This window comes from Primulina eburnea, chromosome 8 (assembly GCF_022965805.1).
Source record: "Primulina eburnea isolate SZY01 chromosome 8, ASM2296580v1, whole genome shotgun sequence".
NCBI classification, from domain to species: domain Eukaryota; kingdom Viridiplantae; phylum Streptophyta; class Magnoliopsida; order Lamiales; family Gesneriaceae; genus Primulina; species Primulina eburnea.
The window spans coordinates 1,141,049-1,158,243 of record NC_133108.1 but is presented as its reverse complement, the minus strand read 5'-3'; the positions used below and the strand labels follow the sequence as shown (position 1 = coordinate 1,158,243).

Sequence of the window (17,195 nt, the reverse complement as noted above, 5' to 3'; positions counted from 1 at the left end):
TGTATATTTTCCATCAATTTGCAAGAAATTTGATAGCATGAAAATTGAGCCACAATCGAAGCTAGAAAATTGAGCCTTGCCCTCAACTCTTGAGGAAGAAGACGAATTAGTAATTGAACCAACATTAGTCATTGGACAATAAATGAAATCCACAACAGCAATTCAACAATAAAACCAGTGACCAAGTCAATAAAAAAGATCGTCCATTTTTGTTCAAATATAATGATTTTTTTGTACGGAGAGAGTTGCCAAAATATTTCAAATGATCAGTAATGTAGAGATCAATGTCAACCAGAAATATCCATAAGCTCACAAGTTAATGTTAGACCACAAAACTATTGGCTGTGCAACACATTTGGGCAAAATTTGGTTAAGTGACGGCGGCATATTGTCTTGCAATTCTTTAAAACATTTTTGCAGGACCAAAGGAGTTTAAAGCCACACCATGTTATCAGTAACCTGTACTTCAATCCAAAAAAATATGTCAAGCAGCTTGAATCAAGAATACAAAAAAAAAAGGAGAAAAAATGAAAATTAAATAGAAAAAACAAAACACCTTAATCTCTACTGAAACATTCTCGAGAATGCCTTTCTCTCTTGTTCAAGTCTATCAGCAATCTGTTAACGATGTCTACAAATTAAAACTACTAAATCGACATATATCATTTAACTGTACATATAAATTGGAAAGGTGGCTACCTTCTTCTTTGCAATAGCAAGCTCTTTCTTTATACCACCTATAAAGAAAAAATATCAATTCAATTATACAGCCATTTCACATATGAAACTAACAAAATTAACATTAAGTATTGTCACAGATATCTACGAATTTAACCTAATTTTGTAGAAGAAAAGGCGGTGGGGATGGGGTCCTTACTATCATTTGGTTCCAACTTTAATGCTTCCTTGAAACTTTCAACAGCTGCATCTATGTAGTTGAGTGCCATATACACCTGAAAAAGATGGCAGCAAAACTAGAATTTGTGCATGGCAGTTTACGGGCAGGAAAAGCTTTCAGGTAACTGAGATAATTTCTCCAGAAAGAGGTGAATCCATATAAAATAACTAGAAGAAACATGAAGCAAACAAGTTTCTGAGTTTAATCTTATTGGAACCACCACTGATAAATTGACTCAAAATATTTGAACAATTTTTTTCTTTGCTTATTTCATCAATTTTTTTTTCAGTGACACAGAAATGGAAAGGTTCTGAGGGATGATATGAAGTCATGAATTGATGGAGTTTGTTCGTGTTTGGGATAGGAAGAGCCTAGCTATAATTAAAGGGGGGTGGTTATGGCTTTTGAAATATATGAAAATTTAAGATCAACAAAGCAAACATATCAACAAAGCAAACACCTATAGAACACAGCAGAAGCATGTTTAACGCAAAGATCATCTTACATAGGAAAATCTAAAAGAACACATTAAAACAAAGGCAGCAAAGTAAAAACAAATCTGTGAGGAAGCATATGAACGTATAATGACATTTAAAAAACAAGTTAGTGGAAAAAAAATCTAATATCAGGCACCAACCTGGCCTTGGCGGTAGAAAGCTTTTGCATTATCTTTACCATCACGGATTGCAAAGTCTGCATCCTGCAATGCTCCTTTAAGATTTCCTAACTTCAACTTGCAGACCTAAAGCAAGGATTCGAATTAGCACCGAAAGTAAAATAGAGAGCTCAGCATGTCTTGATCTTCTTCAGTTTAAGTATGTTATACAGGGAAAAAGAGAATTATTCATTCAACCTTTTAAAAAAATTGGTTAGATTGTCAAACCAGTGGTAGTGCTTTTAATTTCAGAGGAACTAAGTAAAGGTAACAACAATGCCCTAAAAAAAGATCAGGCAACAGTCACGGGCCTACAACAAGATGGAAAGTTCATGCCTCTATCATCTTTTATTTAGAGATAGAGTTTGTTGTTATCTTATCTTATTTTGAATAATAGGATCAATCCATTCACCTTGTGTTATTATATTTATGTTAAGATTTGACTTTATCTATAGTAGTTAGTAGGGAAATTTATAGATCTTTTAGTGGTTGACAGGGAGAAGGATATAATTTATTTATAAGTTATTGCAAGAAAATAAATAATTAAGCTGGAATTTTCTTAAAAGCCTAACACTAAAAGATCACAAGGTTCTCTTTAACGAGCCTCTAACCATCTACAAGATCGTGATTCCTCTCCAAAACGACCCTCAACTTTCATCACTTTCATCATAATTCCATCAACCTCCTAACACGATCCACAACTAGGGATCATAAAAGTAACCTTCCATTAAGAAATGAAACTAACATGCAAAAATAGGTGGTTACTTAAGGTATAATGGTAGGTGATCCACGAAAGAAAATGGTACGGGTACGAGGGAAAGAGAATATGAACTCACAGAACTATTTGTAAGGATCTGAGACTTCGTTTTTCTCAGAGACTCACTCTGTACTGTAGAAACACGAGGATCAGGCAATAAGATAATGAAGGGCGCCTGCTACTAAGATTTAGTTGATAAACATTATTGCATTCACCTTCATTAATGTCCTCCATCTCCCAGCATAAATCCAGATACTTGAGAGCCTTTCGGTACTTTCTAATGGCCATCTTGTAGTCTTCCTTCTGTAGATGCAGAAATTTAAAACATCGTGGCAGAAAAAATGAAGACTGGATAACCCATGAAAACATCAAAAATTGCTGTGTTCTTAACATAAACCATTTAGAAAAAGTAAATCAAGATTAAATTAAATACTGTCAGATTTATACCAGGCACTGTAAAGGTCAATTTACAGTTACGAAGACAAGCTACCGACAATAAAACTTGAAGGATATAAAAATTATCAAATGTAACCACCTTGTACCACTCATTTCCTAAGAGTTTGATGGAATCTACTGCAGTTATCAACCATGAGATGTCATCCGGTTTTGCATCAAGATCCACCGGCCAGTCAGGATATACATCACCATCTTTAAAGAAGTTAATTGTCCCATCATCGGCCCCCTCAGGAATTTCTCCACAATCAACTATTATGACATCAATAGTGGGATGGTAATCATCTGTGGTTGCTACATACTCAATTGATCGAACCAATCCTAATCCTTTGATCACCTTTCCAAATACGACATGCTTCCCATCAAGATGGGTGGCTTGAGTTGTAACAACGAAAAATTGAGATCCATTGCTATTTGGCCCTGAATTAGCCATTGACAACATCCCTTTCCGACAGTGTTTGAGCTCAAAATTTTCATCTTCAAACTTTAACCCATAAATGGATTCACCGTCCACTCCATTTCCAGAACATATATCACCACCTTGCACCATTAAACCTCTGATAACACGATTGAAGTGCGTACCCTGCATTAAACATTTAGATTTTATTATTTAATGAAGTTGAACTTCTGGAAATATTCCCACTTGTTTTTGGAGTAGGAGGTCACAGTTCAAATCCTACCAATACAATCATCTTTATATTTTATTAAGTAGGTTTTGGGTTGTTCTTTTGGATGTTAATTTGTGTAAAGCCAGTCAACAACTACATCCAAAACTAAGATATTAACCATTCCACGATCTTCAAATTACCCACAAGAGAGTGCATTATTAAAGTATAAACTTATCATATGGGCCACCTTTGTTAGTGTTAAAATATTGTTTGGACCACCTCCGGGGGCTAAAATTATAGACAACATGGTTTCTTTTAGAATACCATCAACCAACCTAAGGAAAAGAATTCACAAAAGCTTTTTTCAGGGCAAAAGGTCAAGAATAAAGGACACAGAAACAGAAATTTCTTAAGTAAATTGTGATAAATAAGTGTGCTGTCTGGATCTGCATGAACTTTGGGAATCATTAATGCATTAATCATTCATTAGTCATTGTCGACAAATAGACATTCTGAGACAAATAGACATTCATTTTACCAAGACAATAGATAATTTGAACACTATAAGATTTCAATTGTGCTGACTTGTGTGATACCAAGAGGAAGATGGATGCTTCCATCTATCAATAAATAACATCAATAAAGAAAAGATGCATAACAAATTTTTACCAACTAATTGGTAAACGGAAAAGCAGTCATTTCAGAAATATATAATTTTTAATAACAAGGATGAGATATTTAACACAATGTTCGACTGTGAAACAAGAGTTGATCAGAATTCTTTCAGAAAGTTGGATGGATCAAACCATCGGTTTAAATTCATCGAGCGTTTATATCTGCTGTTATAGCTGATTTCAAATCTTCAAAATTCAGAGTCATTTCAAATCTCTTCATCAAATACATTCCTCAAATACAAATAATCCCCAATCAATAGCAAACAAAGCATAAAGGGAAAAAAGAGAACGAACTACACATGACGAACACCAAACCAGAAACGACCTTGTAATGGAGAGGAAGACCAGATTTAGGGCTAATACCCTTTTCCCCAGTGCAGAGAGCTCTAAAGTTCTCCGCAGTCTTGGGCACGACATCTTTATACAACTCCGCCACTATTCGCCCCTCCATATCCCCTCCAATGCTGATATCCAAATAACACCTAGGATTAACCATTTTCACGCAAAGCAAAGAGAACCCAAAACTCCGAAACGCTTTTCAATCCAGGAAGCAAAAACCAAAAACCACCCCGAGCCAATGGTAACCTCGAGCGCAGCGCCAGTGGTTTAGACAAAAGCGCACAATGTGACAAGAAAACAGAAGGCGAAGACTAAAAGGCAAACAGCGAGCATTCCTCGTCCAGCAGGCGGTTTTAATAGGTATTTATGACGGTTTTCGGTGAAAACTGGGAAAAGGAAAGGTCGGTGAACGAGGCGTCAGCATGAGTATGTGTGTCGAGAGAGGGGGAGAGAGAAACAGGAGGAGAGTACAATCGTTACAGATAAATGGATACGGTTGGGCTTAGGTTTACAGTCCGTACGTGATGATGGAAGTTGTCACGTAGCCCATTGCAATTCTGCAATACAGTGGAGAGCCATTTCGTTTCTCCACCAGACTCCATGTCTTTCTTTTTCTTTTCTTCAAATATTTTCATTTTTGGTGTGCAAAAGAAGATATTCTTCAGATAATTATAATTATAATTGGATTTAACGTCTCATCTTATGATATCTAACTTTCGCTTTTTTGATTGGTTTTATATGTGGGAAAAATATTTAGGAATTATTCAAATTTTCATATGAAAATTCACTCGAAATTAATTAAGTTGTTTCTATCTTTAATTATTTTTAAAAACTTGATGCACATAGAAACTAAATATTGTGTGTCATCCGACTACAGCAGAAGCAACTAAGTGTCAACTGATTGAACTTGGGGTGGATCCTAAGTTGATGCATGCACAACTTAATTCTTGTTTCTTCTGGAACGGCATATCATCTTGTTCTTTCACACTAATTTGAGCGATTTTATATCAATTTGGAATAGCTAACATACACATGCATCGTTTTATTTATGTAGTTTTTCGATTTTTCCAAACTTCGATAAATCAGTATCAACAAATTTTATCCCAGTGCAATAACATGATTCAATAACTATAAACAATTAACAACACACATTCAAATAAGAGAATACAAATTCGAAACTAAATTCTTAATCACATTCAGAATTAAATAATGTTGAGCGCTCCTCCATATTTTTGCAAAATCCTCAAATTTCTTGAAATTTTATCACTCCAAATCAATGTTAAACCGAACCAATGTACTTGCATGCATATAAACCACGATATCAAACTGGGCTGAAGTCCAAGTTATTATACCATGCTAAAATTTAAGTCAATCCGGAAGCATCAGTAACCCTTGTCTTGGTATCAAAGTTAATCTACTTCGTTATATTATATTATAAATATAAACATACAAACATCTGGGCAACGATTAGCTCAATGTATGCAAAGGAGAAAATAAAAAAAGCAGCAACAGGATACTTTGTGTGATTTGAGATGACTAGAATAACTTGAAAGAGATCACGAAGCAGGGGGAGAAAACTGAAGATTTTCCATTCTGACATTACCTTTAGACTCAAGTTGAAAAACTAGAGGCACCTGGGGCCTATTCTATGACCGGTACGTACAAGTCACAACCATCATAAAGAATTTCAGAAATTTTATTAAGCCGATATGGATATCACCATGATACAATCTGAATAACCACACTAATCTTTTCTCCTTGGTCTGTTCCCATTGATCTTGGGACGGTTTTCCAAGCATTTTTTTGCATCCCCAGAACATATGCCTGACTGTACTATGCAGATTCCATGATTTCTATGTTTGTCGCCATAATTTTACAAATAGGCATCGTCTCATTCTTACTGAGAAGCTTCAAGCTCGGATGAACCACAACATCATGCATTAAAACTTTGTCCCCAATGTCAAGGTTACTTAAATCCACTTCTATTTTGGAGGGAATTTGGTCAGCTGGGCATAAGTACTTCAAACTCGTTCTGATCCGACTTAGGCTGCCCCCTGTTTTTGCATGACAAGATGTATGTAATATGAAAATTTTAGAACATTACTCATATATTTATAAATAACGAAATAAAGTTCACACTTTTGACATCTGTCCTCACTACTATTTCTGGAGAAACATTGTATAGGAAATTTCCGACGCTGTTTAGGTTCACTACCTTTAGTTAAACACAGACAAGACATCAAAACTATGTTCTAATACTATTTATACATTTTGAAAGACAAGCTAATTCTACTTGAAGTTTGTAACATGTTTCTGAAAACTCTTTTGCTAATGTTCCATCCTAGTCCTCTGCCAGAAAGAGAAAAATATTTATATAGATAGATGAAATAACCAGTATGAAGATTCAAAATATATGACATAATTCTGATTCAACACTCCATCGTTCTTATTTAGACAACAATCATGGTCATGAATCGAAAAGCTAAAGAATCTAATATCATGCAAAGTATCAAACTGAGCGGTCTTAACAATATATGGTCGAGATGATCAGTAATGGAAGGAGTATATATCTTTATGATGGACCTTTCTATCAAATTATGTAAGTCAATATCAAATATCCACCTCCGTTTTCTGTTAAATTTGTTGCATTTCCAAAAACATAATAGCATCGAGAACCCAGCTTAGTTCGATCCTTAACTATTTGACACCCCCTCAACCTTCACCTTGAAAAATATAATGGAAATAGAAAGAAGGTTAACCTTTCTTGAGACCAGGGCAAACATCTTCTCCGGTATAAACAATTGGCAAGTCCACCTTCAGTTCAGTGCCATCTTCCGCCCATACGAACACCAAATTGAGTACATTGCCATCTCCATCCACGTGAATCTACACACCAAAACCTTTCAATTAGGAATTCGAAACACTCCCACTTCAATTCGATACGTTTCATCAATTCAAACTCAGATAAGCTAAATCTACGGAACCACGAAGGATGAATATAATACGAAAAAAAAAGCGATTCAAGCAAATATTCTTAAAGCATGCGTGAACAATTAAAAAATAACAATAAGAAATGAAATACATAGTGCAGGGAACAAGCCAACTAGCCTTGATTGGAAGGACCCTTTTGGTCTCAAGTATAGTGGAAGACCCAGACCCAGCTCGAATCTGCAGAGGAAAAGTAGTGGAGCAGAAAAACGGAAGCTTGATATGCTTCAGGATAGCCTTGATCTGCTTCCTCTCGGTAGTGAGGAGAAGTTTTCGAGACACTGATGCTGAAGCTGTTATGGCCGTAGGATCGTTGGGGTTTGTTTGCACATAGTTTTGAGAGAATACCACGGTGGGGATCCGCCCCTGAGATCGATCACGGGCGGAAATCCGAGGCCCTGAGATTTCCCTCGGGACTGCTTGAATAGTATGGTATGGACGGCTGGATCTTAATTCCGCGGCGGACTTGAGAATCCCGGCGGCCGAGCGCCACCACTTCGACATTTGATACAGCTTTTGTGGATGGTGGAGAGGCAAACGGGCTTCTTACTTGTGTAGGGTTTTCGTGTCATTTTCTCACGTCCTTCATTAAGATAATTAGCCCAGTTTCAGAGACTTGGGCTTTTGGGCCTTCTAATTCAATCCCTAACTTTTCTGTTTTCTTAAAAAAATAAAAATAAATTAGTATGTACAATTATATTACGTAAATTAAATTAAGGATGAAAAATTCTCTTATATTTATTAATTTAATTAATTTTATTTCCAAGTATATTATGGATGTTCACATTCACATGAGTTTTACACATTCTCGTATTAGTAGGTCTTTTATGAGATGGTCTCACGAATTTTTATATGTGAGATAGATCAACCCTACCAATATTCACAATGAAATAAGATATTCATATATGACACAAATAAGATATATGTTTCACAAAATACGACCCGTAAGACCGTCTCACACAAGTTTTGCCTTCTCATTTCATTATGCAATATCAATTCTTACCCGTACTTTCTTTTTTCAATCATATTCCATCGAGATTAAAAGTACCACCAAACACCAAATTGGGAATACAAATCGTGAATAGTTGGTCATTCAATACAATTGTTAAGGAGCTCAACAAATCTTATTCTAATGAAATTCAAAGAAGATATGATTATCTTGAGTAAATTTGCTCACACTAAGCATATATTTTGTTAGATGTGGAATACGAAGAAGATTATTCAAAAAATTCGTGTATGATGAGGAAGAAATGAAAATTTAGATTGACCAATATGTGATATAGACAAACATGCACCATTGTCCATGTGAATCTTATCGCCCTGGAGTATTTAGAACCAGTGGAGAAGTTTGCAATGTCATTAGTGAGGTGATGAGAGGCACCAGAATCAGAGAACCACCACTTCTCATTTGATAGTTCTGATTTTGTAGTAGTGAGAGCTGCTGTAGGTTAGGATCTATTGGAACAATTAAAAGGGGTGCGATGAGGCGTTGATGAGCGCTGAGGGGGTGTATAACCACAAAGTAGTGAGAGTTGATGTAGGGTAGGATCGATAGTAGCAGATTTTAGCAACGTGTCTCATATAACCACAAATTTGACAAACTGGAATCTTATTATTATGCCAGTGTCTTCGATCCTCTCGAGAAAATCTTCCACGACCCCGACCTCTGTTGGACATTTGATGGGAGTGATAGTCTAGTTTACGCTCCGGAAGAACATTAAAAGTGTCAACTATAGGTGAGTGACACCATTAAAAGTTTGAGCCTCGATCCTTCCTTCATGAGCCATGAGGAGAGCACCAACTTCAGAGAAACTTAAAGTATCATATTTGGAGGTTACATGAACAACAACATAATCATATTCTATCCCAACACCACCGAGAATATATAGAATCTGGTCTTCATTCGAAATAGGACGACCACATGCAACACGTGTATCCACGTAGCTCTTCAATTTAACAATGTAATCCTTCATGCTTAGACCCCTTTTCTCAAGAGTCTAAAATTGAAGCTTATATTGCATGACTCGAGCTTTAGACCAAGTGACAAAGATGATCGAAATTCTGCTCCATAACTAGATGGAAGATGCATAGCCGATCATTTCACTTGGACGCCCTCACTCATGGACGCCAAAAGAAATGAGAAAAGAAGTTGCCAAACAACAAAATCAGGATTAACAGCCTCACTAGAGGTGGTGCAAGAAGGTATTGAAGGAGGATTTGAGATGTAACTCTCGCGTCCAAGACCCCTGATGCCTACCAAAATCTGGAGATTCCACAAGAGGTAATTCTCCGAACAACGATGATTTGGTTAGCAAGATTAATGAGTAGGAAGTTAGGATTAGTTGCAGAGGAATTATCCGCCAAGGTGGTGAAACCAGGATTAGGAGAGACGTCAGCCATTTCCTAGCTCTGATATCAAGTCAGGGAACACAAGCAGGAGATGAATCAATATTTGGATATCATTCTCAGCTCATTTACAAAGCAAAACGTGTACACTTACACCCATTTCATCGAATAATATATTGACACTTAACTTATCTTGTTGTAACTATCAAAACAAGAAATATTCTTCTGTTTAGCTAAAAACAAAGACACATATATGATAATTTCTTCATAGGCTTTGTGACTGAATTATTTATTTATATGTGGGCTTTTAATTGGGCTTGTTCCTCATTTCTTCTAACTCTTTGGGTTGTTTCTTCTTTTCTTTAACTTTGGGTTCGATAAACCTCCACGCCGATCTTGGGTCAACCAGGAGCCTGTATCCAGTGGCTCCACATATGAAGTGGAAAGCTTTCAAATATGAAGCCTGTATTTCTATAAAAAAAAGCGAAATACGTTTATATTGGAACTAATCATAAATGATTATATACTTTTCGGGATACCTGCAAATGGCTTTTGACTTGATCATTGGTGAGGCCATGGACTTTCATCAATTCCTTTATCTGCTTCGGTGTGGCCTCTGTATGATGAACAAATCAAAGACTTGAAAATTTATTTTTCTCCATTTTTTTCATTGAGCTAGTGAGTGAACATCATGTGTATACATGTATTAAAAATGTAGTTCATGCCCATATATCCCAAAGTTCATTTTTTCCTCCAAATACACAAACCACTTCGAACAAAACAATAAAGGAACCCCAAAGAAAACATCGTATCAAAAATAAACAAATTTTGTATAGACAATAGTCATCCATACCATGCACCCCTCCGAGCTGATGCAATGCATCAACGAACCTCTTGTGCAGCTCCGGAGACCAACAACGCCTCCGCTTCTGCTTCTGCAGTTGTTGGTCCCCTGCTATTACATTTAAATCAATGGATGTCCCCATGCTATCGACTGAATCAGCTACTTCTCTTTCATTATTCCCTGGTTTCTTATATGGAAGAAATGCCCCTCCCCTGTTCTTTAGAGCATATCCCTCAAATAGTTTCTCTCCGGGATTTCCCTTATGACTCTGAAAATTAAAAATTGCTTAAAAGAAACCATTAAGTAAAATCTTCACATTGGGGTTTTGACCCACACAGCTTTGACTAGGGGTCCCGCCCATTTATTAGGAAAATTATCCAAGTCCACCACAAATTAATTGCATGTATTAAAATTACTTAATATTCGAACATTTGATGTTACCTCGAAAAATGCAAGATAAAGGCAATAGAGGCTTAACTGATTCTTGGTGAAAAGCAGAGTCTTGATTGGTATCAAAGCTATCTTCTTCATAATGAACAGGGGTGCTCCAGAGATTAACAGAACGCATCCAGCTCTTTTTCTCGCTGATGTCGAGTGTTCCATTTACCCCTCCACACCCCTCCAAATTACCCTTGGTCTGCGAGAATTCCACCATTACTGGTCCTTTTTCTTGGCCTTTCCACCGCAGCATCTCTTTCTTTAATGTTTCAGTCGCTAGAAAATCGTCACAATAAATAAAGATGAATTCTTTATGCATTCTCCAAAAGCAAGCTCATCGACGTAACAATAAATCCCAGACAAAGAGGGATACAACTTACCGTCCTCTAAGAAGTGCATGTACTGAGGAAGTTCCCGTTTGAAATATTCGATTTTTGAAATCTCTTTTTCCATTTCACGGATATGAAATCCCAGCATGGATGCTTTCTTTGCAAGATCACCCACCATTGAAACGTCTGCGAGGATTTGTGCTATGGTTTTTGGAACATAAGTTGAGCCACCATCTAAGTTCATTTCTTTATAAATTTCACCCATTTTTTCTCTCACAAAAACCGATTGTCTGATTTGTCTCTATGTATATCCTTTTCTGGTGTGCTTTAAGACTTAGCGAAAGGGCTGGGGCTATTATATACATGTGTGTAAAATAGTAAAAATAAAAGGGAAGGGTAAAAGAGGAAATCAACCAGATTCTTTGTAATAAAAAGATTCGATTGGTTGGTTATATGTTTTTGACACAGAATCAGCATGTTTTACTTGATTGATTTTAAATTTTTATCATAATTGTATTTTCCAACATCCATATATAAAATAAATTTTGATCAAGAATACTGAAAAAGTGTGCATAAATTTAGTGGAATTTAGTTTCTAAAATAAAATAATTAAATAATTTTTTTTTTAATGTTTAATTACTTTAAACGAAAATTGGGGGAAATATGGTATTTTCCAAAGAGTATAATATCCCATATTTTTACACCGTTGATGCTAGCTTCCGTATATTAATTGAAAGTTAGTGAAACGTTTTGATGACTGCCAAATAAAAATTTAAATCATATATAGCAATTAACATATAAGGATAAAGTAGGTCTTTTGTGAGACGATCTCACGAATCTTTATGTGTGATACGGGTCAACCCTGCCGATATTCACAATAAAAAGTAATACTCTTAGCATAAAAAATAATACTTTTTCATGGATGATCCAAATAAGAGATCCGTCTCATAAAATACGACTTATGAGACCGTCTCACACAAATTTTTGTCAAAACCATAATATCATAATCAAGAGGTCATATTTACATTTTATTTTTCGTTGTTATTTCCACTATATTTGCCAATAAATTTGAAATTTAACAGAATAATCGCAAAGAAATAATAGCACCGTTCACAACAACTAAAACCCTTGCATAAACCGACAAAATAATGACACGTATAAATGGTGCCCAAAAGATTATTAGATAGCAATCCTCGTGTTTATTTTTTGTCCTTCTAAAAGGTTTTAAAAGGGCATAGAAGTTAGTCTTCTAATCTATTCGTGAATTGGTTCCAAGGCATGATTACCAATCTCTATCGATTCTTAACGTACGATATTAGTCTTCTTATCTATTCATTAATTGGTTCAAAAGCATAATTAATAACGCAAAATATTTTGTAAGATCAACATCTTACGAGTCATTGGGTGATTCATAAAAAAACATTACTTATTATTGTAAATATATATAGATAGAATATCCATTAGAACGTCTCGCAAGAGATGTATTAAATTAATAAAAGTATATAGACATTACGATAATACTTTTCTTGAAACGACTACTGATAATATTTTGGATAAATTCCAAGCCAAATTAAAGACATCCTTCGTGTGATGATTCATTATCCACTAAGCTAGCAAGAGATTCGACAAATGTTTGATTTTCAAATCACTATCGATTTTCCACACACAAAACCAATGGACGAAGAAACTGATTGGCGGGGGATTCTTGGCTTTGATTCTTCTTGTCTTTGCTCTTTTCCGCTTCACCTTCGACTGATCATCGTCAAACTTACTCATCTTTTAGAATAATATTAATGTTTAAACCAGTACTTTCTCACCAAGAGCATGGTTCCAACTTCGAATCCAAATCCCGTTTGAGCTTTTGATGCTCGAAAAAAGTGATGGATCCTTGACTTCAAGCTTAGATAATCTCGAGTAATTGATCGACCAATGGAAGAGGATTTTACAAGGAATCCGAAGAGTTTACGTGAACATAAAAGAGGTGGACTATCTGTACAAATGAAATTTTGAAAGCATGAGAAAATGTCCCAATTTCTTGGATGCATCAACGACACCGATGCAAATAATTAGTTTCAAAGGATATCAATGAAATGAAATTATTGAAATCTGATAATTATAAGAATATTGGTCCCAAGGACGCCCTTATGTGTAAGTTGAATTACAGAAATTTGGAAAGTGTGAATTAAATGTCATTCAATATATAAATATATATATATATATATATATATATATATATTAAAACTTATATTATTAAGAAATATGATCAAGATCAAGATTACAAAATATGATCAAGATCAAGATTACAAAATTATAAAAATTCTCATTCTCTCAAACAAAAGGGGACTCAATTTTATTTTTAGCCTCTCATCTTCTTTAGAGAAGCAAAACTCGAACAGATAGAACAGATGGATGGGCAATGATGACACCTAAGAGTCTTCTAATTTCCGCCGCAATAGTGTCAACATAACTGAGATTCTTTTTTGACCTCACGACGATTTGCGTCGTTAGAAGAGAGTTTGAAGTAATTTGGTAGCATCACTATATATATATATATATATATATATATATATATATATATATATATATATATATATATATATATCAAAGGAGATAAATTTTTACTGCTCATATTATATTGTGTAAGATTTTGTTTGACAAGTGTAATTAAATTACATTTTGAATTGATATATGCGTGGAAATTGATTGGTAGTAAGATTTTAATTTTTTGTTAAAAAAAATTAAAATATAGTACTGAATTGAAAATTTGATTAAAAAAAAGAATACATTGAAAAGTGATGAAAAGTTAAAATTAAATATCACGATTATGTTTGAAGATGCATGTGGAAAACTGATCTAGCTTATTATTTTTTAATGTAATTTATATAATATTTTATTTTATTTTCCCTTAAAAGTTCACAAAGCATGAAACGGCAAAGTGAGAAGTTGTGAAATTCAAAGTCGACTTATACCGCTATATATCATCCCTCCGGCCCGTTGTTTTCTGATTAACTGCTCCATAACCATATCCGTCACCATCATTGATACTTCGCGGTTCTGTGAGTGAATTGAGTTCTAACTGGATCCATCGGACATTACAGTTGTTTCCGAAATGGATATAATACCGACCATGCACGACTCTGATCGATACGATTTGGTCAAGGATATCGCGACAGGTAATTTCGGTGTTGCCCGATTGATGAGAGATAAGCAGACGGAAGAGCTCGTTGCTGTTAAGTACATTGAGAGAGGGAACAAGGTTTGTTAATTTCTTGATTTTCACCCTTTGTTACTGTATCTTTTGGTTTCTTAGTTGCCGGTTTTGGTGAAGACCGGAGGTGCTCTAGTTTAGCAGCTGGAAATTGGTTTTGTTGCGCCGAATGTAATGCCTATTTTCTTGAATTTATTACTGTAGCGAGTATATAATATTCTTTTCAGTTGATGACTGGAATGCTACTGCCGAAACTGTTCAATAATTGGCATGCATGCTTTAGCTTCATGAGTTGGATAGAAGTATTTTGAAGTTTGATTGTCATTCTCGTGAAATTTTTGGAGTTTTTCTTTTCCCATGCCAACCAATCTTCTTGATTAACTAACTAGCGCTTCAATTTATTTTTCTTTTTCCATGCATGACAAATGGCTTAGAAATGATCATTTTTTTTGTTGTGTTTTTTAACTGTTAATGTTATTCTTAATACAAGATTTTAAAATTATAAATGCATACCGAGATTGATAATCTTCTTTCTGATCATAACTTAAATTAGTTGTAATCTTGATTCTTGAAGTTTTTGCTAAATGATAACGTTTAAAATACTCCTCCAGGTCCAATTCACTCTCCTGGACTTGCAATAAAATTACAGAAAACTGCTTCACTTTGTGTTCTTCATTGTTTTAATGCTTTCGTTTGATTTTTCTTTCTAACTAAGGTTTTGGGTTGGTGGATTGAGTGAGCGCTTGTGTTTACTTCTAGCAACTTTCAGTGATTACTACCAGTTGCTTATGGTTTTATTGCAGATAGATGAAAATGTGAAGAGAGAAATTATTAATCATAGGTCTTTGAGGCACCCTAACATTGTTAGATTTAAAGAGGTTTGCCCCGGTTATCATTTTGACATCCTCAAGTCTAATAAGATTTTCCTTGTGTGACTTTCTTAATGTGTTGTTTCAGGTGATTTTGACACCAAATCATTTAGCTATCGTGATGGAGTATGCGTCGGGAGGAGAGTTATACGAGCTCATATCTAGCGAAGGGTGCTTCAATGAGGATAAGGTTTTTTGATTCACAAATATATATTATATATGTGAGTGGTTTGGTCATTTGGGTTGTCCATGATGCTGTTTGTTGATGTTTCTCATGAAGGCTCGGTACTTTTTTCAACAACTTATATGTGGAGTCAGTTACTGCCATTTCATGGTATCATAATGTTCATTTTTGTGTATATATCTTTACATTTCTTACTTGCAAGGAGCAGAATAGAATCTGATTGGGATATTTTGTTTCTCAATATCTGAAGCAAGTTTGTCATAGAGACTTGAAGTCGGAAAACATATTGTTGGATGGAAGCCCAGCACCTCGAGTGAAGATATGCGATTTCGGCTATTCAAAGGTTACATTATTGAATTAACACATGTTTTTATAATTCTCTGCCATCCAGAATTGAACCAAAAGTTGTTGCAACTATTTTTTAGAAATTGTTTGGAAAAGACCTTCATCATGGTTTCTACTTAACTTTTAAAGTAATTTGATTTCCTCTGTTCGTTATTTGATTATAACTGTTCTTTACAGTCTTCTTTGCTGAATTCGCAACCAAATTCTGGAGTTGGAACACCCGCATACATTGCTCCTGAAGTGATAACTGACAAAGAATATGATGGCAAGGTAAAACCAATCATTAGCTCTTATACTCTTTTTTGCTATATATATTTATATCCTGTCCCATTTCTAATTCTTAGTTGCCTGAGAAAAAGAATGTAAAATGCAATGCTTTCCTTATCCACTGATAATCTATTTATAGCTGGAGCTATAACTTTGATATCGTTGAATTTCTCTTCTTGATTTCATGCCATGAAATTCCAGCTCATGCTGTTTTCCTTTGGAATGTTATGTATTCCTTGATGATCTTTGAATTGGTTAATATAACTAGAATATCAAGATTAATGTCGTTACTAACTCAGATTGCAGATGTGTGGTCATGTGGAGTGACATTATATGTAATGCTTGTTGGTGCCTATCCATTTGGGGATTATAGAGAATCCAAGGACTTCCATGAGACAATAGAGAGAATATTAAATGTTCAGTATTCCTTTCCAGATCACGTCAACGTATCTGGGGAATGTCAGGATCTAATCTCTAGGATCTTGGTTCGAGATCCTGCCCAGGTGAGTGAATATTCGAAAACGACATATTTTATTTGCACAATATCTTTCTAACCTCCAGCCGGCATTTGTGGCACACTTGGTGACCAGCGCATTACAATGGCCGATATTAAAAAGCACGCGTGGTTTTTAAAGAACCTTCCTGTAGATTTGGTGGATGAGAAGATGGTAGGTAAGCAGGTTGAAGAGCCTATGCAGAGCCTTGAAGTGATCATGCAGATAATTTCTGAAGCCAAAACACTTACCCCCGGTTTATCCAAACCGGATGATTATGACATTGAAGACCTCGATTCTGACCCGGACTTTGATGTTGACAGCAGCGGGGAAGTCGTCTATGCTTTCAAGTGATTCTTAGTAGAAAATATGAAATCAGATTTTTGTTGTTTGCAGATATCATTAATTCTATTGAAAAAACGTAGGGATCTAGTACTAGAGGAGTTAAACTTTTTGTACATACATTAATCACATAAAGATATGTGCAGAGAAAAGATGT

The 17,195-nt window shown here is 35.2% G+C and overlaps 4 protein-coding genes across 5 annotated transcripts; 1 reads left to right on the top strand and 3 right to left on the bottom strand.

Annotated features, from left to right (window-relative positions):
• Positions 1-52: 52 nt before the first annotated feature.
• Positions 53-5,025, bottom strand: LOC140838222 (peptidyl-prolyl cis-trans isomerase CYP40-like). 2 transcript variants are annotated; one of them, XM_073204378.1, is made up of 9 exons: positions 4,371-5,025; positions 2,846-3,346; positions 2,526-2,613; positions 2,390-2,442; positions 1,536-1,640; positions 878-953; positions 700-737; positions 557-618; positions 53-464 (listed from the first exon to the last, which is right to left on the bottom strand). In XM_073204378.1, exons 1-8 carry the CDS (start codon positions 4,539-4,541, stop codon positions 565-567), a joined length of 1,086 nt encoding a protein of 361 aa, XP_073060479.1. In that variant the 5' UTR covers positions 4,542-5,025; the 3' UTR covers positions 53-464; positions 557-564. The 2 variants fall into 2 exon arrangements, with proteins under 2 accessions (XP_073060479.1, XP_073060478.1); XM_073204377.1 differs by having other exon boundaries at positions 138-459; positions 4,371-5,024.
• Positions 5,026-5,947: 922 nt separating this feature from the next.
• Positions 5,948-7,955, bottom strand: LOC140838221 (uncharacterized). Its single transcript, XM_073204376.1, has 3 exons — positions 7,493-7,955; positions 7,144-7,270; positions 5,948-6,438 (listed from the first exon to the last, which is right to left on the bottom strand). The coding sequence occupies exons 1-3, from the start codon at positions 7,874-7,876 to the stop codon at positions 6,218-6,220; spliced, it is 732 nt and encodes a 243-aa protein (XP_073060477.1). The 5' UTR covers positions 7,877-7,955; the 3' UTR covers positions 5,948-6,217.
• A 1,736-nt stretch (positions 7,956-9,691) lies between these two features.
• On the bottom strand, positions 9,692-11,639 carry LOC140837646 (transcription factor HHO5-like). The gene is made up of 5 exons (XM_073203760.1): positions 11,381-11,639; positions 11,041-11,276; positions 10,572-10,830; positions 10,258-10,334; positions 9,692-10,189 (listed from the first exon to the last, which is right to left on the bottom strand). The coding sequence occupies exons 1-5, from the start codon at positions 11,592-11,594 to the stop codon at positions 10,169-10,171; spliced, it is 807 nt and encodes a 268-aa protein (XP_073059861.1). The 5' UTR covers positions 11,595-11,639; the 3' UTR covers positions 9,692-10,168.
• Positions 11,640-14,411: 2,772 nt separating this feature from the next.
• Positions 14,412-17,075, top strand: LOC140837645 (serine/threonine-protein kinase SRK2I-like). Its single transcript, XM_073203759.1, has 8 exons — positions 14,412-14,585; positions 15,341-15,415; positions 15,495-15,596; positions 15,687-15,740; positions 15,841-15,933; positions 16,113-16,205; positions 16,502-16,705; positions 16,793-17,075. The coding sequence occupies exons 1-8, from the start codon at positions 14,439-14,441 to the stop codon at positions 17,048-17,050; spliced, it is 1,026 nt and encodes a 341-aa protein (XP_073059860.1). The 5' UTR covers positions 14,412-14,438; the 3' UTR covers positions 17,051-17,075.
• Positions 17,076-17,195: the final 120 nt, after the last annotated feature.

What these genes read in the sequence shown, in the direction of transcription:
- LOC140838222 (XM_073204378.1), bottom strand. Translation starts at nt 4,541, where the DNA reads ATGGTTAATCCTAGGTGTTATTTGGATATCAGCATTGGAGGGGATATG. An exon ending in GTCTTCCTCTCCATTACAAG is followed by an intron (nt 3,347 to 4,370) that starts GTCGTTTCTGGT and finishes TGTTTAATGCAG; the next exon opens with GGTACGCACTTCAATCGTGT. An exon ending in CTTTCTACCGCCAAGGCCAG is followed by an intron (nt 954 to 1,535) that starts GTTGGTGCCTGA and finishes CATCTTTTTCAG; the next exon opens with GTGTATATGGCACTCAACTA.
- LOC140838221 (XM_073204376.1), bottom strand. Translation starts at nt 7,876, where the DNA reads ATGTCGAAGTGGTGGCGCTCGGCCGCCGGGATTCTCAAGTCCGCCGCG. An exon ending in AAAGGGTCCTTCCAATCAAG is followed by an intron (nt 7,271 to 7,492) that starts GCTAGTTGGCTT and finishes TTTGGTGTGTAG; the next exon opens with ATTCACGTGGATGGAGATGG. An exon ending in TTGCCCTGGTCTCAAGAAAG is followed by an intron (nt 6,439 to 7,143) that starts GTTAACCTTCTT and finishes ATGCAAAAACAG; the next exon opens with GGGGCAGCCTAAGTCGGATC.
- LOC140837646 (XM_073203760.1), bottom strand. Translation starts at nt 11,594, where the DNA reads ATGGGTGAAATTTATAAAGAAATGAACTTAGATGGTGGCTCAACTTAT. An exon ending in TCAGCTCGGAGGGGTGCATG is followed by an intron (nt 10,335 to 10,571) that starts GTATGGATGACT and finishes TTCATCATACAG; the next exon opens with AGGCCACACCGAAGCAGATA. An exon ending in AAGTCAAAAGCCATTTGCAG is followed by an intron (nt 10,190 to 10,257) that starts GTATCCCGAAAA and finishes TTTTTTTTATAG; the next exon opens with AAATACAGGCTTCATATTTG.
- LOC140837645 (XM_073203759.1), top strand. Translation starts at nt 14,439, where the DNA reads ATGGATATAATACCGACCATGCACGACTCTGATCGATACGATTTGGTC. An exon ending in ACATTGAGAGAGGGAACAAG is followed by an intron (nt 14,586 to 15,340) that starts GTTTGTTAATTT and finishes GTTTTATTGCAG; the next exon opens with ATAGATGAAAATGTGAAGAG. An exon ending in TGGTTCGAGATCCTGCCCAG is followed by an intron (nt 16,706 to 16,792) that starts GTGAGTGAATAT and finishes CTTGGTGACCAG; the next exon opens with CGCATTACAATGGCCGATAT.